General features: G+C 44.5%; 1 protein-coding gene across 1 annotated transcript in view; it reads left to right on the plus strand.

The window, feature by feature from the left end:
* Nucleotides 1-26,860, plus strand: part of LOC126161882 (cubilin) — a 1,256,608-nt gene that overhangs the window by 1,131,737 nt on the left and 98,011 nt on the right. The window contains exons 8-9 of the mRNA XM_049918020.1: nt 14,040-14,271; nt 22,511-22,710. Of these exons, the coding sequence (XP_049773977.1) occupies nt 14,040-14,271; nt 22,511-22,710 (432 nt within the window). The remainder of the gene's footprint in view (nt 1-14,039; nt 14,272-22,510; nt 22,711-26,860) is intronic.

Raw genomic sequence — 26,860 nt, forward strand, 5'->3', positions numbered from 1 at the left:
TAGCCTACTGCGTATAGTGCATAGCGTGGAGGTTAGACAGTCCCAGATGGAAGACACTATCCACATTAACGAGATCGCAAGCCTAAAGCTGTTCTCTCACGGAACTTGAAAACGCAAGTGGACGAGGTTCAAAATGGCTCTATGGGACTTAACATCTGAGGTCATCAGTCCCCTAGAACTTAGAACTACTTAAACCTAACTAACCTAACGACATCACACACATCCATGCCCGAGGCAGGATTCGAACCTGCGACCGTAGCAGTCGCGCGGTTCCGGACTGAAGAGCCTAGAACTGCTCGGCCACCGCGGCCGGCAGTGGACGAGGAGCTGGTGACGTCACAGCGTAGAATTCTACGTCCCACTACACTGCGGAGCGTGAAATGAAGCTTCTAGCATTTCAGATTTCTGCTTCGTGGAGAGGAACGTGACCAATGTTATGCTACATCGTATTACATCATGAGCGGAACGTAGGAGCCGACACACTGTATGGCGCTCAACATCGTATTTGGCTCGTTTTCTTTCTTGTATAGCATGAGGTACGAATATAAGCTCTTTCATAGCATCAGAAACTTGAGGAGCTCTCGAGAAGTCCCGATTTATTACAATAAAATGACAATCAACTACAGATCGGTAGCTAAAAGCATCGTGTATTTGATGCTTTTAGTGTTACAGCTTATGTGCTATGAAAGTATACGGTTTCAATGCTACGGCACAATGACCTATCAAAAGAACGGCGTTTCAGTGCTATTTGCAATAGTTAAATAATGATATCTGTAGGTTCAGTCGTTAGATATTGCATTCAATGTACGAAGCACCAGCTACAATGTCGAAGCTGTGGCGTAATTGATAGGATTGTGAGAGCGAAGCCAAAGGTGACAGTTTCACGTTCATCTCCTTTTAAATTTTTTTATCACCTTTCGTTTTCGGTCTTTCTTATTACTTTAGTAGAAGTGTTATTTGTGATAGTCGATGCTATTTATTATAAATAACGTATTTGCCGTAGTTATTGTTGCATACACAGTTGGCGTGATTAATGACTTCTTGCAGCATTTGTTCACATCGCGCCCGCTGTTTTCCCATCGGAGTGTGATACCAGGCTGTTGTTTTCGCACTGTCGCGCAATGCTATCGCAGTGCCCAGAAACCTTAATGTGACTGATTGCCTATGTCAGACAGTAAACACAAGTTATACACTGAAAGTTTTTGCTTATATGAGACTTTGTGTATATATATATATATATATATATATATATATATATATATATATATTGGTTTTATGGAATGCCTCATGTTTGTATGTTTGTATCTCGCCGGTAAATATCTTTTTCAGAGGTGGTGAACAGCTTCAAAAAATCTTCTCTTCCAATCAAATGAAATTACGAAACAAATCACCATACTGAAACCTGTGTAATGAAGTACGTTATTTCAGAGTGATGGTAGTCAATAAAACACAGAGGATATGGCTATTATGCACGCACAAACACTTTACACGCAATACCTTGAATATACTTAATTTAAAACCGAAAGTAAGATGTGATTCAACTGAGTTAACGAATAACTACTATTAGTATATATCTCATATTGTTTACATGATTATGCAGTGTTCCTCTGCGGCGCGGAGTGGCCGCGCTGTATGAGGCGCCATGTCACGGATTGCGCGGCCCCTCCCGCCGGAGGTTCGAGTCCTCCCTCGGGCATGGGTGTCTGTGTTGCTCTTAGCTTAAGTTAGTTTAAGTGGTGTGTAAGTCTGGGGACTGATGACCTCAGCAGTTTGGTCCCTCAGGAATTCGCACGTATTTGAACAAGTGTTCCTCCACCAGAAATTTGCTGGAGACAACTAATGAGCCTTACAGACAATGCATAGAGTCCTCTTTATTACCATATTAGTTAGGATGTATGTTTCTTTCTTTTTTAGTTTTTGAGTTAATTTTGTCGGTAAATAATATAGATAAATCAAGAGTTTACATTGAATGTTTAGTAAGGGAGAACAAAGAGCAGTCAGTGTGTCTCCATGCCCCTAGGGAAGGGCAACTCGATAGTAACAAATTTGGAAATTGGTGGTAAGTTCTATGAGACTAAACTGCTGAGGTCATCGGTCCCTAAGCTTATACCCTACTTAATCTAACTTAAACTAACTTACGCTAAGGACAACACACGCACCCATGCCCGAGGGAGGACTCGAACATTCGATGGGGTGAGTCGCGCGATAGTAACACGCAAATGGGTTGCTATCGAGGCTAAGCAGATCGAGACAGTAGAATTAAAACATAGTTACAAAGAAAAAGTCTCTACTGCTATGTTTACAATACGTAATATTTACAACCTGCTTTAAATTTTCTAGATACTAGATTTAGATGTAAGAATAATTGTAATAACAATAATAATAATAATAATAAAGTTCTATTTACTACTGCTGTTTATCAAATTAAGCAGTTTGTGGTCCCATTGATACTATAGTACACGAGCAGACAAGCTATTAAATCCAAATTGCGATACAACTCATCCTTCAGTTATATATGTGGTGTCTGTTCCTTAGGACATATTGGAAAGAACAGAACCACGTATATAATTAAGGTCAGGACGACAACCTGATAACTTCGGTGCAGATGCATACCACACTCGATCTCTCACGAGATTCGGCGAAATGCCGCGAGTAATGAAGATAATTGGCAAGGGGCACGACATCTCTAGTGTGTGGATAAGTTGAGAATTTCGGTCCGACAGGAAGCGTGCTATGCTACTCCGTTGAGTTTCGATGACCACTGTGTCTGGATGGCGCAGTGGTAACCGCATCTGCCTACCAAGCAAGAGTCCCGGGCTCAAATTCCGGTCCAGCACAAATTTTCTAGTTTACCCATTGATGTAAATCAATGCCCATTAGCGGCTAATTTCGTTAATTCCTTTGTGACTTGTTTCATCCTCCACTTGACACAGTATCGTATTGCGGAGATGAAAAGGGAGGGAAACTACCAATCAACGAGGAAAGCTCCCCGTTCTGGCCCAGACGGGCCAATGGGGACCGAACCGGCATCGGTGTCATTTAAATGTGGCATCGAAGGAAATGGGGTCAGGACACCGGGCTCCCGGCCGTTGTCGGCTTTGCAAATCTTGGAGCCGCTATTTCTCGATCAAGTAGCTCCCAATTCAGTCGTCCAACCGAGGAAAAAATCCCAGACACTACCATAAGTCGAACCCAGGTCCTCCACATAGCGGCAAGACACGCTGACCGTTGAGCTACTGAAGCGTAAGAGGGGGAAACTACCACCACCATGTCAAAACCCGCCAATAAATAGTTTTAATTGAGTCATTTTCGTGTATGTATCGTACGGACGCTCCAACTAAGCCAATCATATCACAAGGATAGAGTTTTACGGATCAAGCTCGATTATACAGGGTGTCTCACCACATTGGTTACAAACTTCCAGGAGAGACATAGTACTCTTATACTATGGAAAATTACATTGCAATGCGTTGGTCGAAACACTTTCCTTACTTGCTAGTAAAGATACAGAACACGACAAAGGAAGGATGCGAACAGGGTGAGGAAATATGTTTATTGTGTTTGTTATGCGGAAACCCAGGACTAAGAGCAAAAACGGTCATCATGTTTGATATTAAGACCCCCGATTGTGATGTAGACTTCACATCTCCGGTTATGTCTATGCGCTAAGCTATGTCTACATCTACATCTACATGGACACTCTACAAATCACATTTAAGTGCCTGGCAGAGGGTTCATCGAACCACCTTCACAATTTTCCATTATTCCAATCTCGTATAGCGCGCGGAAAGAACGAACACCTATACCTTTCCGTACGAGCTCTGATTTCCCTTATTTTATCGTGGTGATCGTTTCTTTCCATGTAAGTCGGCGTCAATAAAAATAATTTCGCATAGGGTGAGAAAGTTGGTAACTGGAATTTCTTGAGAAGATTCCGCCGCAACGAAAAACGTCTTTGTTTTAATTATGTCCATCCCAAATCACGTATTACTTCAGTAACACTGTCTCTCCTAGTTCGTGATAATACAAAACGTGCTGCCCTTCTTTGAACTTTTTCGATGTACTTCGTTAATCCTATCTGGTAATGATCCCACACCTCGCAGCAGTATTCTAAAAGAAGACGGAGCGTAGTGTAGACAGTCTCCTTAGTAGATCTGTTACATTTTCTAAGTGACCTAACAATAAAACGCAGTCTTTGGTTAGCCTTCCCCACAACATTTTATGTGTGTTCCTTCCAATTTAAATTGTTCGTAATTGTAATTCCAAGGTATTTACTTCAATTTACGACGTTTAGATTTGACTGGTTTATCGGGTAACTGAAGATTAACGATTTCCTTTTAGCACTCATGTGGATGACCTCACACTTTTCGTTATTTAGGATCAACTGCCAATTTTCGCACCATTCTGATATCTTTTCTAAATCGTTTTGCAATTTCTTTTGATCTTCTGATGACTGTACTAGTCGATAAACGACGGCGTCATCAGCAAACAACTTAAGAAAGCTGCTCAGATTGTCTCCCAAATCGTTTATATAGATAAGGAGCAGCAAAGAGCCTATAACACTACCTTGGGCAACGCCAGAAATCACTTCTGTTTTACTCGGTGACTTTCCGTCAATTACTGCCAACTGTGAGCTCTCTGACAGGGACTCACAAATCCAGTCACAAAACTGAGACGATATTCCGTTTCACTATGAGCCGCTTGTGTGGTACAGAATCAAAAGCCTTCCGGAAATCCAGAAATACGGAATCGATCTGAAATCCCTTGTCAATAGCACTCAAAACTTCATGCGAATAAAGAGCAAGTTGTGTTTCACAAGAACAATGTTTTCTAAACCCATGTTAACTATGCGTCGACAGACCGTTTTCTTCGAGGTAATTCAGAATATTCGAACACAATATACGTTCCAAAATCCTGCTGCATATCTACTTTAATGATACGGTTCTGTAATTAAGTGGACTACTCCTACTGTCTAATGGCGAAGCAGAGGAAACGCAAGGGGTGTTTTTATTAAGAGTGTCAAGTGCACGTTTTAATGCATAACGTTTATTTGGGGAAACGTTGCTAGATGACAATTATCATAAAAATGTGGGAAACTTAGAACTCGACTACAATGCTTTCGCTGAATGGAACTTGCAATTACGTTACAATACTTCGTTTGTAACTCAAGATGATACAAAATTAAAACAAAATTTTAAACCGCCTGTAGCAGAAAGACATGCCTGAAAAGAGGTGCAATTAGAAGCCGTGAAACGCTTGGGAAGAGAGGAGTTGGTGTCGGGTGCTAAAGTTGTGGCGGTGGCTGGCCTTGGCGCCAGCGACACGGCGCCACTGGGAGCTAGCCGCCGCCACAATGGCGCCAATAAGCGGCGGAATTCCGGCCCTCCGGCCACGTAGCGGCGCGGGACAATGAGCCAGCGCCGCGCCAGTTCCGCAGCCACTGGCGCGCGCACTCAAATTTGTCGTGTTGCTGCACGTTCCAGCTCTCCACAACCGCGCTCACAACTACCGGCCTCGTGACATTCTATTCCGAAGACGTACAACTATCACACTATTTGACCTCGATACCATCCGTTTCTCAAACTACATAAATGCCTTCAAAAATTGCAATATCAAAAAATTAGTCCCTATGACTGAAATTATCCCTCTGTTACGAGGGGCGTTCAGTAAGTAATGGGACACAGTTTTAGAATTGAAACAAATGAGCCCTCGGTCACAATTATTTAAGTCTTATTGACCAGGTTACAACACTTCTAAGAGTGCCTTCATCAGTACCAAAATAATTAAAAGGGCCTATAATATAGTTACAAATTTATAAGAAAGGACATTTTTTCATATAAAAGTGTAAGTACTGACTAACAATAAAAGAGAGAGGCAGTACTTACATATAAAATAACTAACAGGCCAGAAGGGCTTTAGTGAAGCGCTTTCACGCTTTCCTTTTTTTATGTATTTCGTGATTAAAGCTCTTCTGGCCTGTTAATTATATTATATATGACACGCAAGTCTTTTCCTATAAATTTGTAACTATGTTATAGGCCCTTTTAATTATTTTGATTCTGATGAAGGCACTCTTAGAAGTGTTGAAACCTGGTCAATAAGACTCAAATAATTGTGACCGAGGGCTCATTTGTTTTAATTCTGATTTAGAAACTGTCACTGAACCAATCAGCCATGTTTAAAACTTAGAACACAATTTTTTTCTCGGCCAATTTCTGTTGCAACAATGCAGATTTTACTGTGGTACATCGTGGAATATTTCCGTCTCAGGAAGGAAAGAATGGAAGGAAGTTTGGTTCTAGCGTCGACATCGAAGTCATTAGACAATTTTGTAAATGCCAGATGCATCAAGACTTGTAACTGGTGGTTTTATATTGTGAAGCCCTCTCAGTGGCCTATGAGCTGAAATATTTATCAACCACATAGAAAATAAAATTCTAACACTAAATGACAACCTCACAATTTACAAAATTACCTGCAGCCAATGTAATAAATATTATATCGACCAAACAGGCAGAAATTTCAGAACCCAATTCAAAGAACATTTAGACTGCTACAGGCTTGATAAACGGAACAAATCAGCAGTAGCAACTCACATTAAAGACACCGGCCACCCTTTGAAAATCGAAGACAACCTCGAAATTTTACACAAAATAGGAAAAAGTAAAAGCATGGATATCATGGAAGAAATGGAAATTTTCATACATAACACAAAGCATGGAGATAACATTCTTAATGAAGTAACCGTATTCAAAAACTCAGAATTCTTCAACAGTCTTAATTCAGTTGTAACTCAATAGATTCAAGAAATGTCAATGTAAATAATTGACTAGAACCAAGAATATCGATACAAAACCTCGATAATCGATACAGACTCACATGCGACAGTCCGCCATCTTGTGTTGTGTGTATAACATCGAAGCAATTTGTGCAGTGGCATGCCCGCATCTCGTGGTCGTGCGGTAGCGTTCTCGCTTCCCACGCCCGGGTTCCCGGGTTCGATTCCCGGCGGGGTCAGGGATTTTCTCTGCCTCGTGATGGCTGGGTGTTGTGTGCTGTCCTTAGGTTAGTTAGGTTTAAGTAGTTCTAAGTTCTAGGGGACTTATGACCACAGCAGTTGAGTCCCATAGTGCTCAGAGCCATTTGAACCATTTTTTGCAGTGGCATTCAGTGACAAAATATAATGTGCAATAGTGTAATGTCAATCAACAGCTCCGCCATTACACCAGTGATACAAGTGAAGCAGCAAGAGGATGTAACTGTAAGCGAACGACTGTCATATAAAAGCCTTTCACACTATTTTCGTAACACATAAGTGACGAAAATCTATCTGCATCCGATGCAGCCTGTGAGATACATAGTCAACAACAAAGAAGAAAACCAGCAGAAGACATCACTGACTTGGATCTCTAGAAATACACTGCCCCCTCCTTCCCCCCAAATGCCACATCAGCAGCTGCAGTAAAAAACAAAGTGTTTTAGATTAATCTAGTTTAAAACTGTTTATTTTAGGTAACATTTCTCGATGTATTGAACAAAAAATGTTCGAAACGCGTTGCATTATGTTAGATTAAACATAAAACAAAAAGTGACTGGTAGCAGAAACTTGAAATAAATAATTTTCCCACACAGTCACGGTATACAAACATAGCCATTATGGCTGAAAATAATTATAACTCCTATAGTGTTGGAACGCGCGGATTATCTCATTCGAGGTGATCGATGGATCAAGTTCAAACTTTCCCATTATTACGCAAGGCCTCACACAAGTCTAAGCTCCCGAAAGGAGCTCGTAAGACTTCGTTGAACTGTTTATCATCTTTCAGCCTACAACCCGGATCTCGCACCTTCAGACCTGCTCTGACGTCTAACAGTGGAGTGGTACCGTGTGAGCAAATAGGCCCTCCCAGTACGGTGGCGTAAGGCCGTCGCACTGAACGGGGATTACACTGTTTTGTAGCCAACAGAGTGGCGAATAATTTAGTATATTATAGTGTACTGCAATCCTAAAAGAAACTGAACAAACTCAACCTGTTCTAGAAAAAAGGGTTGTACTACTTATTTAACGCCACTCGTAAGTATTTAGAATATGATAGCACACAAAAGATTTTAACTGGAGAATAATATCTGAAGCCGAAAATTCAATATAATGGGCTGTCCGTAAGTACTGTTATCAGTAATCAGTGAGCGTATCGCATGATCTAAGAGGACTTTAATTGTCTCCCCTGCCCCAATCTCCCCTCCTCCTCGTATTCTCACGTCTCACGTGATTGGTGTGTGGCTCTACAAAGTATGATCAGTGATTGTTGAAGGACCATGGTGAAAACTTTGTTGACCAACCATGTTCGGAACGAGTTCAGTGGATTGCATGTCAGACAAACGGTCAGGCCTAATATGCAGTGGTATTCATCGGCTTTCGAAGAAGGTTGCATATTCTTTGTCCTATGTAATAGGATACTGACCTGATGAAACTAAAAAGGAGGCAGGAAATTGGGCTCTAAAGCCGATGACGGGGCTATTGTTCAGATTACCCTCAAAATTTGGAAACAAAGAACACATCTTGCAACCATTTCTGTCCAAATCCATCACACTTTGTCCTATTGCATTTAACAATGCAACAAAACCAGTGTGCACGGCCTCACCTCCTCACACTGGATATTTAATTCGCGTCGTATGTGACTAAAGTTTTGTGTGTCTAGAGGGACCACATAGGTTAATGCTCGCTATAATTTACGCCCACCGGAAAACTTATACATTCATCAAATCTCGGAACAACGATGCCTGTCAACGAGGTAAAGTGCCGAGATTTATTCTGAAGTAAACAGTTTTCCAAAATTCACCGAATTTACTGACTCCCAATACTGAATACCTTGCATTAAGTCGCACATGTGGTCTGGATGGCTATCAATTAATGCACAAATATTCAATTCTCTATCATATTGCTGTTTTACAACAAATAATCGAAATCCGAACTTCAAATTTCGAAATCCAGCACTGTTGGCACAAAATCAAAGTTGTCATGACCTCGAACGATTCAAAGTCCGGCTGTAGCCAGAAGTTTTCTAAGTCCAACTACTGTGGAAGTCCCACACCGTGACAGCATATCGCTGGTTCGAACCCAGCCTCGGGCATGGATGTGTGTGATGTCCTTAGGTTAGTTAGGTTTAAGTAGTACTAAGTTCTAGGGCACTGTTGCCCTCAGATGTTAAGTCTCATAGTGCTCAGAGCCATTTGAACCATTTTGTTTTTTGTGATACCAGAATACCTCCGACACTGTAGCTGTTACATTAGTCATTTCTGAAGCTGTCTCTTTAAACGTATTGTACCTCGCGACCCTCATTCTGAGAGGACCGTCCACAACTCCGCCCAGGAAAAGGCTGCCCCATCATGCCCTCCCGTTGGTTATTTAGAGCCCGGGCGACTGTTTTTCCCAGCCCTTGCAGCCACATTTTGCGCTGTCATTTAAAGTTTTTCAGTATACACGTGAAAGGTACATGTCAGACGACGTGTCTTCCCAGCGTGCGTACGATGTGCGCTCCTAAATCTTCTGCCATTAACGCTTTTCCCACAATCTTTAAAACACTAAATTTATTGGTAACGGCATAAGTACTCACATAAAGAGAGCTTGCTTGAAATTAGTAAAAAGTTATTACATTTTCATATGCCTAGACAGGGTACATGACTATCTTTTACGCAGCGTACATTAACAGGATCGATGCGCATATCTCCTATTAAGCTACAGTGCAACACGTACTTGTTTCTATCACTGGGGATTTTAATCAATTGTTATACGGCCGCATTTAGTCGGCACGCTGACAAAGGGACCGACCGCTTGTTTCCAGTGCAGTCGGCCACTTTCTGCGCTTCAAGGTTGACAGAAATGTCTATTGGGCTATCACTTTGTACAGATATGTGTTGGTTTCCGTCGTCCTGCCACATTACTGTTCGGATTGTGATACGTGTTGCCATGACACGTGGCCTCTTCTTTACAGACAAATGAATAACGATAGACTCTGATCTTGATCTCAGATTCCATATAGACGTACAGGTTGTTCGTGTCTAACTGCAGCATTTACAGGGTGGTTATAATTAAATTTTCTCTAATTGAGCCTGTGTAGACAGAAGACTGTGTACCGTATGGGTACCTAACTTTATAGAAATGATGATCTGACTGTGCGTTGCAGGATTTGCGACATTACTAATGTTAGTGTTGCGAGCAGCCGCCAGATGCCAGCACTCATACGGCGACACAAGCATCAGTGCGCATAGTAGCGGCAGACGGTCACCTGGTTCTGGACAAGGTGAGCAGGGTTTTACTCGTAAAAAAGTTTTATCAGAACAACAACAGCAGTGCAGCCGCGCTTAGTGAGTCCTTACCAGATAGGACTGACGGAGTACATCGAAAAAGTTCAAAGAAAGGCAACACGTTTTGTATTATCGTGAAATATGGGAGAGCGTGTCATAGAAATTATACAGGATTTGGGCTGAAATCCGAATGCTAAAATATTTTGTTGATATCGACCTACATAGGGTGGAACGATCACCGCGGTAAAATATGGGAAATCAGAGCTCGTACGGAAAGATATAGGTGTTCATTCTCTCCGCGCGCTATAAAAATATTCAAATGTGTGTGAAATCTTATGGGACTTAACTGCTAAGGTCATGAGTCCCTAAGCTTACACACTAGTTAACCTAAATTATCCTAAGGACAAACACACACACCCATGCCCGAGGGAGGAGTCGAACCTCCGCCGGGACCAGCTCCGCGCGCTATACGAGATTGGAATAATAGAGAAATCTGAAGGTGGTTCAATGAACCCTCTTCCAGGCACTTAATGTGATTTGCAGAGTATCCATGTAGATGTAGATTAAAGGAATATGGAGAGGTACTCTTCCCCCACCGGGGTTGAAGATCATGATTCCGGAGTTTGAATTAACTGGCGATTTGTGAATTACTTCTGGTGGAGGCCGACTGCTAATTGCGCTACGAAATGTTGAAGAAGTTAGTGTTGACGTAGCTGAGAATGCTGGACGCAATGTACGATCTTCAAGCAGTGCAGTAGCTGTGTCACGACAGCTGAAAGGGACCGATGACATCAGCAGTTGGGTCCCATGGAAACTTACCACAAATTTCCAATTTCGACGACAGCTGAATGTGCTATGGTCCACCGTTCGAAAAGTGCTGCGAACAATAGTTGTGAAATGGTATCTCTAACGCGGTTCCAGGCTGTCGTGGATTCAGACGGCTTTCACACTGAGCAACGTTTGTAGCCTGGAACATAAACACCGTGCAAATTTACACCTCTTACGTGTAAAATACTTTTTTTTTCAGTGGGTTATTCATTAGTTCTCTTCCGCACATCCTTGAAAATGTTTCCACAAAGTTTCTTTGTCCTACGATGAGGCGCTTTTCATGAGCCCTCTAAATAGAGGAAGTTTTAATTACAACCATCCTGTACATGACTGCAATCCATTACCAGTGTTGGGCTGTTCAGGTAGGGCGTACTCACAGATCAGTCACTAAGGCTGACAGATATTGTATGTATATTTTGCTGTTCGTGAAATCCTCCGAGTTTGGATCTGTCTGGCCCATTCATTTAGTCCGCTGAAATTGTCGCAAACGTCAGTATATTTTGCTCATCCAACTGACTAACGAATAAAAATGGGCCATACAAAGCACATGTCGAGCAAGTCGTAGACTTCACACTTCCACACTCATAAACGGATTTTCTGTTTGGATGTATTGTTCTAGAAATAAATTAAAAATAGTTTCCAATCCGTGGTTCAAACCAAGGTTTTCAGGAGGTTTTGCTTGGTTGTAAGAAAACAACCGACAATGGAAAACGCTTCCCAAATAGTCCCAACTGCGACGTGTAGCATTCCACAACAAGTTTCCCGGTATCTGTGTTGCATCTCGAACAGGCCGGTCATTGCTTTATGCTAGAGAATGAAATGTACTTACAAAGAAAAAGATGACGAATAAGGGAAACTTTAACGTATTCGTCTGACTCTGTTCCAAGACTGTAGGACTGTCATACTACGTAATAGTACCCTTCACGTAGCGCTAGGGATCTGAGTTATAGCTGATCGTTGATAATACGTAACTACTTAGGGATGGCCTAATAGAGGAGTATCTGCAGCATGAGGACATCACGCGTCCCGAGCAACCAGCTTGCTTCATGGACTTACAACATCCCATGCCTGTTCAGCCGGATCCAAGTCGAAGGATGTCACTACCATGGACTTTTGTACACCTTCATACAGCATCTGCCCAATAATGGGTGACATTCCCGAATCGGGAATGGGGATCTTGTACGCTGTGTATTGTTGTAGGGGGGACACATCTCATGCTGACGTTCTGTGTGTCAGCGGCGGAAGCACGTCATCCGTAGCCAACTGCTGGTTTTCCAGTACACCTTTCACCTACATTACTGTGTCACGTCCCAATATGTTGATGGGTGTATACCAGTGCACATACACTCCTGGAAATGGAAAAAAGAACACATTGACACCGGTGTGTCAGACCCACCATACTTGCTCCGGACACTGCGAGAGGGCTGTACAAGCAATGATCACACGCACGGCACAGCGGACACACCAGGAACCGCGGTGTTGGCCGTCGAATGGCGCTAGCTGCGCAGCATTTGTGCACCGCCGCCGTCAGTGTCAGCCAGTTTGCCGTGGCATACGGAGCTCCATCGCAGTCTTTAATACTGGTAGCATGCCGCGACAGCGTGGACGTGAACCGTATGTGCAGTTGACGGACTTTGAGCGAGGGCGTATAGTGGGCATGCGGGAGGCCGGGTGGACGTACCGCCGAATTGCTCAACACGTGGGGCGTGAGGTCTCCACAGTACATCGATGTTGTCGCCAGTGGTCGGCGGAAGGTGCACGTGCCCGTCGACCTGGGACCGGACCGCAGCGACGCACGGATGCACGCCAAGACCGTAGGATCCTACGCAGTGCCGTAGGGGAACGCACCGCCACTTCCCAGCAAATTAGGGACACTGTTGCTCCTGGGGTATCGGCGAGGACCATTCGCAACCGTCTCCATGAAGCTGGGCTACGGTCCCGCACACCGTTAGGCCGTCTTCCGCTCACGCCCCAACATCGTGCAGCCCGCCTCCAGTGGTGTCGCGACAGGCGTGAATGGAGGGACGAATGGAGACGTGTCGTCTTCAGCGATGAGAGTCGCTTCTGCCTTGGTGCCAATGATGGTCGTATGCGTGTTTGGCGCCGTGCAGGTGAGCGCCGCAATGAGGACTGCATACGACCGAGGCACACAGGGACAACACCCGGCATCATCGTGTGGGGAGCGATCTCCTACACTGGCCGTACACCACTGGTGATCGTCGAGGGGACACTGAATAGTGCACGGTACATCCAAACCGTCATCGAACCCATCGTTCTACCATTCCTAGAACGGCAAGGGAACTTGCTGTTCCAACAGGACAATGCACGTCCGCATGTATCCCGTGCCACCCAACGTGCTCTAGAAGGTGTAAGTCAACTACCCTGGCCAGCAAGATCTCCGGATCTGTCCCCCATTGAGCATGTTTGAGAATGGATGAAGCGTCGTCTCACGCGGTCTGCACGTCCAGCACGAACGCTGGTCCAACTGAGGCGCCAGGTGGAAATGGCATGGCAAGCCGTTCCACAGGACTACATCCAGCATCTCTACGATCGTCTCCATGGGAGAATAGCAGCCTGCATTGCTGCGAAAGGTGGATATACACTGTACTAGTGCCGACATTGTGCATGCTCTGTTGCCTGTGTCTATGTGCCTGTGGTTCTGTCAGTGTGATCATGTGATGTATCTGACCCCAGGAATGTGTCAATAAAGTTTCCCCTTCCTGGGACAATGAATTCACGGTGTTCGTATTTCAATTTCCAGGAGTGTATTATTGTCACTTGTATTTCGAATATTTCTAAACTTATTTCCACGAGTGTATGTTAGAAAGAATGGTGTCGTATGGTGTGTGACAGACTAAAGAAGCGTCGGAATTGTACATTGGTAATGGTGGCATCTTCTGTTACAGACTTTATCGTGAAGAACGACGGGGAGCACATACGTGGCTCCGAGTGCGACCAGCAGATCCTGAGCAAGAAAGAGTCGACGGGTTACGTGTTCAGCCCCAACTACCCGTTCCCCTACGTGCCCAAGATCGTGTGCAGGTACTTCGTGTACGGCATGCAGGACGCCCAGCACCTGGAGCGCGTGCGCCTCGAGTTCGAGTTGTTCGACGTCCCCAAGCGAGAGCGAGGAGGAGAGTGAGTACCCGCGCTGGCGTCTGGCAAGTCAAAGAGCTGGCATGTATGATTGATACAGTGCGGCAAGCACACTCAGTTGCGGCCCCACTTCTGTAGCGTTCAACGATTTCTGGCAAGCTACAAGTATAGAATTTATCGCTGAAATACTGTAGACATGTACGGCCTGTTGACAATTCAGTTCTATCCTAAATTCAATGAAACTGACATTGCTATAATGGAGCATCTGATCTATATGAAATACACTTTTCCCATTCAATGTTTTGAATGAATTTAGTATCTATAATAACAGTTAACTAGTTTCAATTCCGATGAGTTGTCAGAACTAAAAATCCAGTACCTTGTTACCAAAGTAGCGCGTTAATTCATCAAACGCTCATCGCGGTATCTTAAAATTAAGTTCATGTATGTAACAAATCCAGTCATGACATTAGTAAATAAGAGAGTGCCATCCGAAATTTTCAGTCCTCGTCTCTTACCGCTGCAATTTGATATATGTACAAGTTTTAAAAAACTCGCTAGTAAATGAAATGCGCAACAATGGATATTTAATTCTGTTGTGAATTTCTTCGTGTGTCATTACGTTCCACGTTTACAATTACGAGGACGGCCATAATGTTCGTACTGTCTCCATGAAAGTGGAAGTTTTTGTTGTTGATGTTGTGGTCTTCCGTTCCAAGATTGATTTGATGCAAATAGTCTATCCTATGCAAGCCTCTTCATATCCCAAAGAATAGAAACCACATATATAATTCAGACGAAGATGGCCAATGGTCCCTTCAGTGCGGATGCACAATAAGCTCGAACTCTTGCGGGAATTGGCGAAATGCCGCGAGCAATGAGGATAATGAGCAAGGGGCACTACATCAGTAGTGTGTGGCACCAGTTGAGAATTTGGGTCTGACAGGAGGCGTGTTAGGGTAGCCCGTGCAGGTACGATGACCACTGTGTCCGGATGGCGCACTGATCGGCGCATCTGTCTAGTAAGCAGGAGATGTGGATTCGAATACCAGTCTGGCAGCTAATGTCCTTAACTTCACTGTGTCTCGATTCATAGTGGCCGCAGGATCAAAATCCCTTGTCTTCAGTTCAGAGCTTACCAACATCGGAGTCGTGCTGCGTTACATATAAGCTGCAGCATCGCCTTCATTCGGAAACTTCTTGATGTCCCTTTATATTTATCAATCACTATCCCATACATGCTAACAGGACAGTTGTGATATTACCTACGGGAAATGGTTAGACACTATGAGTTTCTTCAGGAAGCTGCTCACGAAACCAATTGATATGTTATCTATTTCTTGCTTCCATAAGATTTGTAGGCCCTTAAAGTTAGAGAAGGTCCCATGCATACTGTGCACGAATAAAGCCACGTCACGCTGCTTGTACGAAGCCATGACTCTCCTATATCCCAGCAATAACGTCGTTTCTGTCAGGAGCAGCATAGTCATCCAAGAATACGAATGTCTATATGAGTGGTGTCTGTTCTTTCAGACATTCGCACATGTCCGAAAGAACAGACACCTTCCATATAGACATGCATGCACAGTGAAGACTAATATGGTGATTTAGTGTAGAGCATTCTTCGGCTGACCTCGTGCGGGAATTCGCGTGATACGATGAGCAAACGGGAATTTGGATTGAGGATGCAGACGTGCTTGGGTTGTTCGCGCAGTTACGTCTAACTAGCGAGCCAAGGTGGCGTAGAAGGTTAAGGCTCCTGACAAGTGATCGGAAGACCCGAGTTCGAATCCAGGTTTTGGCATAAATTTTCATTTGTCGATGATGAATTCTTTCACTGTCCGAATGCGGCAGAGATCGGTATTTCTCCTTTCTGAACAAGAATATGAAGTTGGCGCCCAACGGGGAATTGGACAACGCGACATTCAGACTTAAATTTCCCTGTGTATAGTGCCGTTCCTCTTTTATGGGTCCAACTATGGAGACAGTGGTGTTATGCAATCACGGCTGCACTGCGGCTCTACGGAGACCATCCGAGCAAGGTTTAATTAAATTTCGCCACGGATACGAGATCCTCGTTCTCCCTCGGCGACAGTTGTGCAGCATCAGTCGGTAGGCAAAACCAGATTTCATTTCAGAGTATATTAAGGTCCGCAGCCGTTAGTTCTAATATCGAATCTGGCACAACGGGGTATATTATGTAGCGTAATGCGTCGCTCAGACTTCCGAGAATGCACACACATTTTAACACTTGAACACTGATCTCGAAATAGTGCTGGGGATAACATAGATTGCTGAAATTCTAGCAGAACCTCAAGTATGATCGACACATGCACAGTCTTGCCTCTGGTACCATCGGCATTCTTCGAGCACGCGGTCAAACTTTTTGTCATTCTCACCCCAGCCATCTCAAACAGACCAATTGCACTTCCGTAGCCATGGTTACTGACATGACGCCCTCTATCTAACTAAATGCGGAATGAAAGTTTTCCGAAAGAGCAGATATTTGGCCCATTCCAGGATGCCAGTGATTTATACTCCAGCTGTGATATAGCGCTATACAGTCTTCGATCAGGTAAATGTTTAATGCTGGAAATAAGCGTGCTGTATCCTACAAGCCACGCAATATTTTTGGGAGGGGAAGGCGGGATTGAGGCCATCAGTCATCTGACTACCTTTCAGCCCGCCGCAATTTCCTCTCCTGTACCAACCTCTACCGCCCTGACTAGCGCTTATTTCCATCACCATCAATCATTTCTTGGATATAGTCCAATCTCTAACTTCCCCTACATATTTCTCTCTACGGCACTAGTCTCTGATGTCTAAACATGTGTACTTCATTCCTACCTCCTCTTCTATTCATTGATATCCATGTATTCCTTTTGTCGTCGATTTTCCATAGCAACTTCTCATTTATTATCAGTCCACTAAATGTTCAGTATCATTCAGTACCACGTCTCAAATGCTTTGACTCTACTCCTTTCTCGTTTTCCGAAAGTGAATGTTACAATTCCATACACTCCTGTAACCTAGATGTATATTCTCAGAAATTTATTCCTCGAATTTTGGACACCAATGTCCTCTTTTACAGTGCTAGTCTGCCTTTTATGTCGTCCTTGTGTCTAATGTCATGCGTCATTTCAACCAAGGCAGCAGTATTTCTTCACTTCATCTACTATCTGGTCTCCAGCTCTGACGATAAATTTGTCGCTAGTCTTATTTCTGCTACTCAGTAATTCGTGCTTTCTTTCGTTTGCTCTCAGTTCATAACTGTGTTGAGTTGTCTGTTCATTCCATTCAACAGTTCCTGTAATTCATCTTTTGACAGAGGACAGCTATCATCAGAGAATCTTATTACTGCTATCATTTCAGCATGAAATTTAATCACACTTCTGAAACATTTTTTATTTCTTAGTATATTGGTTGAATAGTAAAGGAAAAAGAACTGCATCCCTGCCACACGCCTCACTAATCGAAGAACATTCCTTCTTGGTCTTCCGTTCTTATTCTCTCCCTGGATTCCTTTAATTTCGTATTGTTGAACTCCTAACCCAGCTCGTGGTGCACACTGCCAGTTGAAGTTGGTTACCGACACCTGCGTAGTTGCTAGGTACGATGTTGTTTATGTTTGTTTGCAGCGTGCTTGTGTGTTCCTTGAGTGCATTGCGAGTTGCCAGTCAATTAATGTGTGACAGTCCAAGCAGTAGGTCGTGAGTGAAAGACGGGATTTACCAATGCAGAAGAAGCCGGTATGGTCATGGCGTATGGACAGCGTAGGAAGAATGCAGTTCTTTCTTGTACACTGTATGCCGTAGGATATCCCAATAGACGTCAACCATCTCGACAACTATTTATCAACTTCTTCAATCAGTTATGTGAAACTGGTAATGTAACACACAGGCAACTTCACAGAAGGAAACAAGTGACAAGAAAAGAGAGGGAAATCAATGTTCTTGCCGCTATTCCGAACTTTAGCTTCCGCGCAGCCACACAAGGAAGTGGTAAATAAATGTAACTGTCGTGTGACTAGGGCCTCCCGTCGGATAGACCGTTCACCGGATGCAAGTCTTTCTATTTGACGCCACTTCGGCGATTTGCAGGTCGATGGAGATGAAATGGTGGTGATTAGGACAACACAACACCCAGTCCATGAGCAGAGAAAATCTCGCCGGCCGGTGTGGCTGAGCGGTTCTAGGCGCTTCAGTCTGGAACCGAGCGACCGCTACGCTCGCAGGTTCGAATCCTTCCTCGGGCATGGATGTGTGTGATGTCCTTAGGTTAGTTAGGTTTAAGTAGTTCTAAGTTCCGGGGACTGATGACCTCAGATGTTAAGTCCCATAGTGCTCAGAGCCATTTGAACCATTTTTTAGAGAAAATCTCCGACCCAGCCGGGAATCGAAACCGGGCCCTTGGGACTGACATTCTGTCGCGCTCACCATTCAGCTACCGGGGGCGGACAAGGAAGTGGTATTAGTCAGGCAAGTGTCCAACGCATTCTCCGTCGGCATAGGTTCCACCCCTATCACATCTCTCTCTGTCAAAAGCTGCATTATGAGAATCGTGTTAACTTCTGCACTCTTGTGGCAGGATACTCCATACGTATCGAGTATCTTGTTTAGCTATGAAGCCACATTTACCTTTTATGACCAGGTAAGCCGCCGAAAAATGAGGTCTGTTGACAATTCCCGTTGGCTTCGCCGGGTGGAACGTCTGCGACCATTGAGATTAAAGGTGTGGTGTTGGATAGTGAACCATCAGGTCACAGGCCCGTTTTTAAAGACGGAACACTGAACACGCGGAAGTATCACAGCCTCCTAATCGTCCATCAGCCATGCTAGAAGACGTTCCTCTGTAGACTAGGAGGAACCTGTGATACCAACATGATGGCTGCCCAGCCCATAGTGAACAAAGTAGTACTTCATGTCTTCACGAATTGTTTCCATATCGTTGGAATGGACGCCGAGGGCCTGTACCTTGGCCGGCCCGTTCTCCGGATTTGACGCCAGTAGAATTTTTATCTGTGGGGAAAGCTGAAATACGCTGTCTACATCTACATCTACATCCATACTCCGCAAGCCACCTGACGGTGTGTGGCGGAGGGTACCTTGAGTACCTCTATCGGTTCTCCCTTCTATTCCAGTCTCGTATTGTTCGTGGAAAGAAGGATTGTCGGTATGCCTCTGTGTGGGCTCTAATCGCTCTGATTTTATCCTCATGGTCTCTTCGCGAGATATACGTAGGAGGGAGCAATATACTGCTTGACTCTTCGGTGGAGGTATGTTCTCGAAACTTTGACAAAAGCCGGTACCGAGCTACTGAGCGTCTCTCCTGCAGAGTCTTCCACTGGAGTTTATTTATCATCTCCGTAACGCTTTCGCGATTACTAAATGATCCTGTAACGAAGCGCGCTGCTCTCCGTTGGATCTTCTCTATATCTTCTATCAACCCTATCTGGTACGGATCCCACACTGCTGAGCAGTATTCAAGCAGTGGGCGAACAAGCGTACTGTAACCTACTTCCTTTGTTTTCGGATTGCATTTCCTTAGGATTCTTCCAATGAATCTCAGTCTGTCATCTGCTATACCGACGATCAACATTATATGATCATTCCATCACAAGGTGTCTACAAGGACACACCAGCTACACCCAATGGTATGCAACGACGTATTACTGTAGCCTGCTCGGACATCTCCGTTGAAATGCTAGCACATATGCAGCAGTCATCCCATCCCAGACTGGAAGCGTGTATTGCCGCTGCCGGTGGTCAGTTTGAACATAACCTTTTATGGTCAATTGTGTCTTTACTGATCAGAATTCACGTAACTAGTGTATGCACTTGTGTTCTCCTTCAGTGCATTCTACCACAAGTACTTCACAAGTGTTGGTTTGTTAATGGCAATAGGCATTGTTCCATTTACAAACGTGTATGTTTGCATAAAAAATACACTTTCTAAGGATTATTCACTCTGTTTATTGGTTAGCAATACGAGCCACTTACTACCAACCCATTCTGCGTAAACCGCACATCAGTAGCACTTACTACTGCCGCTATATTAGCGGTGCAAATTTTAGGTGATTCACTCAAACATCCAGTATCTGAGAATAAGAGCACGTGACGACATTCAACAAACTTTACTAATTTCAAATCTTTACGAAGCTTTTTTGGCTGCCGCCCCCTACGAAATAATCATAGGACAAAAGTTTATCATTTGCTACATTGTAGTTCTTCATACAGTGAAACTGCAGCGTCAGGCGCGGCTTTTTAATTTATTACTTCTTTACTATCAACTCTGTTCCCAAGATATTTTTCGGTAAGTATCAACATATACCACTGAATCTATGTGCAAAATTATGTCATTGTGCGTCACATAAATTCATGTGTTATGACGTCGTAAACATTGAGATGGATGAATACTAGCTTTTATTTAAAACATTCCGAAAATTACCGAGACTATACTCATCCAATGTTTGATAGTGACAGCACTTGGCGTCATCCCACAAACTTAAAACGTAATTTCAAAGCGTTTCTCAATTATCTCTCACTTCAGTGCTTAACGTCAAATATTTAACACTTTAACCAATTTGTAAAGTAACCAGACGTTTGAAGCTGTTTGTACAAGGGAGTTGGATTCTATACAGAACTGGGGTGGTGGCTTTACTGGCATTGTATAAGCAAGGGACGTTCAATATGTAAAGCAACACTTTTTCTTCTTGCCCGATTTCGATTGAAAAAAATGTGGAATTGTTGTGGTTCATCATGGAATATTGCCGCCTCAGCCCTCACAGTTCCATGAAGTTCTCATACGTGGCGGCGCCATACGTAGCCTTCAAAATGGCGTCTGCAACGAAGGTGCGTTGCAAGAAGAGAGCTGACGCTGAGTTTATTTTGGCGGAAAACCAGGGCATCGCAGATACTGACTGACGCTTGCAGAACGTCTACTACAAAAGAGTTGTGAGTCGTTGGCGCGGCCTGTGTCATTATCGCAACAGGGACGCACAAACCTGTCTGAACTCGCGCGTGCCGACCGGCCGCACACACCTATGACTACGGAAATGTTAGCCCGCCCGGTTAGCCGAGCGGTCTAACGCACGGCTTTCCGGAGGGGGAAGGAGCGCCTGTTCCCCGACAGGAATCCACCCGGCGGACTTGTGTCGAGGTCCGGTGAGCTGGCCAGTCTGTGGATGGTTTTTAGGTGGTTTTCCATCTGCCTCTGCGAATGTGGGCTGGTTCCCCTTATTCCGCCTCAGCTACACTACGTCGGCGACTGCTGCGCAAACAAGTTCTCCACGTACGCGTACACTACCATTACTCTACCACGCAAACATAGGGGTTACACTCGTCTGGTGTGAGACGTTCCCTGAGGGGGTCCACCGGGGGCCGAACCGCACAATAATCCTGGGTTCGGTGTGGGGCGGCAGAGGGGTGAAGTGGGTTGCGGTAGTCGTCGTGAAGTTGTGGACCACTGCGGCTGCCGCGGGGACGTCGTTTCTAGGTCCCCGGTTAACATACAGCATAGCGCAATGTGGGAACGTGCAGACACTCTCATTCGAGGTGACAGACCGATGAAAATCAAACACCTCGCTGCTCAACCGTACGTCTCTGTTGGTAGTGCCGACATACTCGGCCACCAGTTGGGGTACTCAAAAGTATGCTCCGCTGGGTTCCTCGCCTTACGACTTCCATTTGACCCAATGAAGGGTGCACTCCGCAGGAAACAGCACGTGGATGATTGCGAGGTTATTGATGCTGGAAGACGTTGGCTTCGATGTACACCAGTGTAGTGGTACCATGCGGTCATACACGCCCTCTCAGTAAAATGGCATAATGCCGTCGCATTGAGTGGAGAGAATGTGGAAAAATGCGTTTTTTTTAGCAAAAGGGTGGGGAATAATATGGTGTATTGGAAACGTGAATAAAACAACTTGCTTTCAGAAAAACAATGTGTTGCATTTCTTACTGAACGTCCCTAATATTACGCGTGTTTCTCTAAAACGCATACACAGTACATGGTCTAACGCTTATTCTAGGCCACAAATACGACGAAAGTGTCTTGATGTTTTTGAAAGTGTTGTTTTGATTGCCGAGAGCATCGCAGAAGTACCGTTTCACCATTCCTACATCCAAAACGACCGTCATCCAACATATCTAAAATTTTCTGTTCCAAACAGAACTTGGAAAGCGCTCTTCACTATCGTTCTCTGCTGTTGTCAGTTTCAGTTTATCCTGTATTTTGAGATGTGAAGAGCTGCTGGGAGTGAGGATTGGGCTGTTGTCCGCAGCTGCTCGGACGGCTACCTGAAGGTGTACCTGCGCGGCCAAGAGGCGACCGATTCCTACGACAAGTTCGACCACGAGCTGTGCGGCAGCGACACCGTCAAGCCCAAGGTGGTCGTCTCCGACGGGCCGCGGCTCGTCATGGTCTTCAGCAGCGGCGAACAGCAGGGCCGCGGCTTCAAGGCCAAGTACACCTTCGAGACGGGTGAGTACGCCGGCGGAGCAGTACTGTGTGATAAAATTCTCTACTTCGCTCCGCAGCGAAGTCTGCGCTATTTCGAAACTTCAAGCAGAAGTTATTGCACAGGATGGTGCGTACTGTATCCACCAGCTTCACATGATAACAAACATGGTGGATGCAAGTACTAATTTAATACAATTATGAAATACAAGTACATAAATTGGCAGTTGCTACAGTACTGAACACATATGAAAAGGTATGAAAAAAACTTTTTGAGTTACCGGTCCATCAAAAAACAAAATTCTTTGTATATGTTTATTCAAAAAATGGTTCAAATGGCTCTGAGCACTATGGGACTCAACATCTTAGGTCATAAGTCCCCTAGAACTTAGAACTACTTAAACCTAACTAACCTAAGGACATCACACACACCCATGCCCGAGGCAGGATTCGAACCTGCGACCGTAGCAGTCCCGCGGTTCCGGACTGCAGCGCCAGAACCGCTAGACCACCGCGGCCGGCCTATATGTTTATTAGTTTCAGAAATATAGAAGTGCCAAATCGGATGATTCTTTTTGATACACCCTGTATAGCATCGCGTGGATAGTGCCATTTCAGTCTGAATAATATCATCCAGCACGCACAAATTACCTGTACGATCTGTTTCATGTTAAGTTATTGTGAGAGGTGGAGTAATACAGGGTGAAAAGTATTTAAACCAACAAACTCTGGGAGGTTGTAGGGGACATCAAAACAAATATTTTTCCCTACTGTCATTTTTTCGTATGAGGATTATTTAAACCAGTGGAGGCTGTATTACGCTCTTCAGTTGTTAGAGGCCGTATTACGATCTTTAGTTGTTAGAGGGCGTATTACGCTCTTCAGTTGTAGGCAACTGCTGTCCAACAATGTTGTAGTGCATTGTCTCTGTTTACTAATGGAGCGATACACCTGGAGTGAGTACACTGATATGGTTGGTGCGTACTACGTAGCGCACCACAACGGACGAGCTGCACAGCGGGTTTATCAACAACAATATCCTAATCGCCGTATCCCGCATCATACGACCTTTTCTGCTGTGTACAAATGTCTGCTCGAGACCGGGTCATTTAGAAGATCACCTGGACAGGGACGCCGTCGCACTTTAAGAACGCTGCAATTTGAGGAAGCTGTCCTGTAGTATTTGGAGCGGAATCCTTCAATCAGCGCTCGTGCAACTGCACGTAACATGGGGACGAATCAGACGAATGTAAGAACAGTCCTTCGAGAGAAATTGTAACGTCTATTTCACTAACAGCGTGTCCACAACCTGGAACCTGTTGATTATGCACCCAGAGCACAGTTTTCGCAGTGGTACGTGGAACAGTGTGAAATTCATCCTACATTTCCATCCTCTGTGTTGTTTACCGATGAATCAATGTTCGCGCGTGATGGAGTCTTCAACATCCACAATTCACATGTTTGGAGTGAGGATAAACCACATGCCACAGTTACTAGCGCTCATCAAGTGCGGTTCTTCGTTAATGTATGGATCGGTGTGGGACTGTTTAATTGGGCCGTATCTGCTACCTAGGCCATTAAATGGCAGGCATTATTACAATTTTCTCGCCGGAGCATTGCCAGAATTGCTGGAAGACGTCCCACTCCCTACAAGAGAATACATGTGGTTCCAACACGACGGGGCGCCGGTACATTTCAGTCGTCGTGTCCGTCGATTCCTGGACCGACGGTTTCCAGAAACGTGGATTGGCATAGTTGGTCCTGTACCGTGGCCTGCTCGATCCCCAGATATGTCCCCTCTAGACTTTTTTGTGTGGGGAGAGATGCGCAACCTAGTTTACGCAACTCCTGTTGCATCAGAAGAGGATCTGGTTGCCCGGATAATTGAAATGGCGTTGGGTTAATATGTTGTCTCTTGGTCATAAAAAAATTGAAAAGTATTTGTTGGTTTAATTAATTTGCCGCCCGAGAAATCTTCCTCTACCAGTTTAAATACTCCTGATAGGAAAAAATGACATTAGCGGAAAATATTTGTTTTGATGTCCCCTACAACCTCCCAGAGTTTGTCAGTTTAAATACTTTTCACCCTGTATAGGTAACAGAATTTTTGAGGACGTTCTGCTAAGGTGAGTCCGAGCAGCTCTGAACTTGGCGTTAGCGGTCGCTCTCCTTGAACGAGAGCCGCCGTAAGCCGAGACGCGGGTGAGCTGCCGCGCTTCCCTTCCCTTGGGCGTCGCCACGTCGGAACCCATACCGAGCTCCCAGCCAAACTGGGTTAATGCTGTCTCTCCAGGATAAACAGATAGTCCGTGCAAAGCACACACGCCACGTCAAAGTTATTAAACTCGCACCAGAGGCTACTGCGGCTCTGTGTAATTAATACGACCAGCTACCAGATGAAACCTGGACTTAGAACAAACAAATTTCGTAAACCTTCTGTCCCATTGGTCGGCGACAGAGCAAATAATTTGATTCAATCGCTGAGGGGTGGTTCAAACGTGTGTGCCAAAAGTTTAAATCCAGTTCAAGTGACTACATCAGGACTGGCGCTGTGCAAGTGCCGACGTAAGCGGTCTTACTCTGTAGACGTTCGCGCCGGCGTCAGAGCGAGACCAAACTTACTTTCATCCCCGAACGAGGCAATATTATATTTCATCCTCGGGTGTTCCCATGATAGCTCAAACGTCATCAGGTGCTGGAAAGTTATCAGGAGCTGGGAAGTTACTAACGACAGACTTCCTCGCTGCCATCCTTCCTCGACATACCAATCAATTTTAAATAGACCGTGGTCGCACAGACTCATCTATTCACTAATGACCTGTGAGTTTAGCAGCATGTAATGTTTGGGTAGAAGAGAAACAAATTTTAATCAGGCATAAGAAGCAGCTGACTTCGTAAGTGGATGTAGTACAAAGATCCATATGAAAGCTATGAATAAATTGTAGAACAGAAGATAGAATATGAATTACCACGTTCACTGGAATTCACGGATTTTGAGAAAGCTTCTTTCTCGTCTTTCGTGGTGCCTAACTGGCTATCATCCGTCTTCACACCTGTTATTTTCAGGATGCATTTCCGTAAACCTTACTGATCGTGCATGTTACGGATATCTTCACTTGTGCGAAATTCATTAAAGATGCGTGGTAATTAAAGGCATTATACGAGCATCTGACGAAGGCGAGACATGGACAATTTGAAATGGCTAAAATGGCTCTGAGCACTACGGGACTTAACATCTGTGGTCATCAGTCCCCTAGAACTTAGAACTACTTAAACCTAACTAACCTAAGGACATCACACACATCCATGCCCGAGGCAGGATTCGAACCTGCGACCGTAGCAGTCGCGCGGTTCGGACAATTTGAAGCTCCGATAATTTGCTGGTATGGTTACATTACTTCTTTCCTGAAATCGTGGTCTTTACCAACTTTCGTCCTACCACTAATACTTCCAAGCTGGTGCTTCTCCACACCAGGACCCTACCGCCACCAAACTCATCTCTTTCTACTGCGTTCCGAGGGTTTAGGCAACCACTTTTCCTGTAGATGGACGTATGTCGTGAATCAGTCTACATACTCAATCAGGACTCGTCTCGGAAGAATAAAATCTTCCATTTATTCATGAGGAAGTTCACTGTCCACTGAGAGAGCTGGACATAGTACATTGCCGGAGGGCTGGCATACCTACGAGCTACAATGAGACACCATCACCGTTACTCATAAAAAAAGCTGTAACCTCTGTAGATGATTTTAATGCACATATCACGATATTTAGTCGTGAACTTAAGGCCAAAGATCGATCCTGTTATATAGGGCCGCCATTGTACTGTCCTATAACAAATGTTTTCCCTATTATCAAAGACGCTTTGTGGCACATTCAACACTGCTAAATCTCCAGTATGTGTCTGATCCGTTTCAAGGCGTCCAAGGATTCTGCCACAGAAAACTGGTTCCAAATACGTCCTTTTAATATTACACAGAAAATCAAAAGACCTCCCTCTTTACTTAAAAAGGAAGTGCAAATACGGCTGAGACCACGTGCGCCTCTTGCACTACTGTAGATTATCTTCCAATCACGTGCCTGATCATAGCAGGGGCTACTCATTCTCTGTACAAATAGGGCACCCCCCTTTTTTTTGGGATATTCTTAAGATTACTTGAAGTAATTAGTCACT

The sequence above is a fragment of the Schistocerca cancellata genome, chromosome 2, assembly GCF_023864275.1.
Source record: "Schistocerca cancellata isolate TAMUIC-IGC-003103 chromosome 2, iqSchCanc2.1, whole genome shotgun sequence".
In the NCBI taxonomy this organism is placed as follows: Eukaryota; Metazoa; Arthropoda; class Insecta; order Orthoptera; family Acrididae; genus Schistocerca; species Schistocerca cancellata.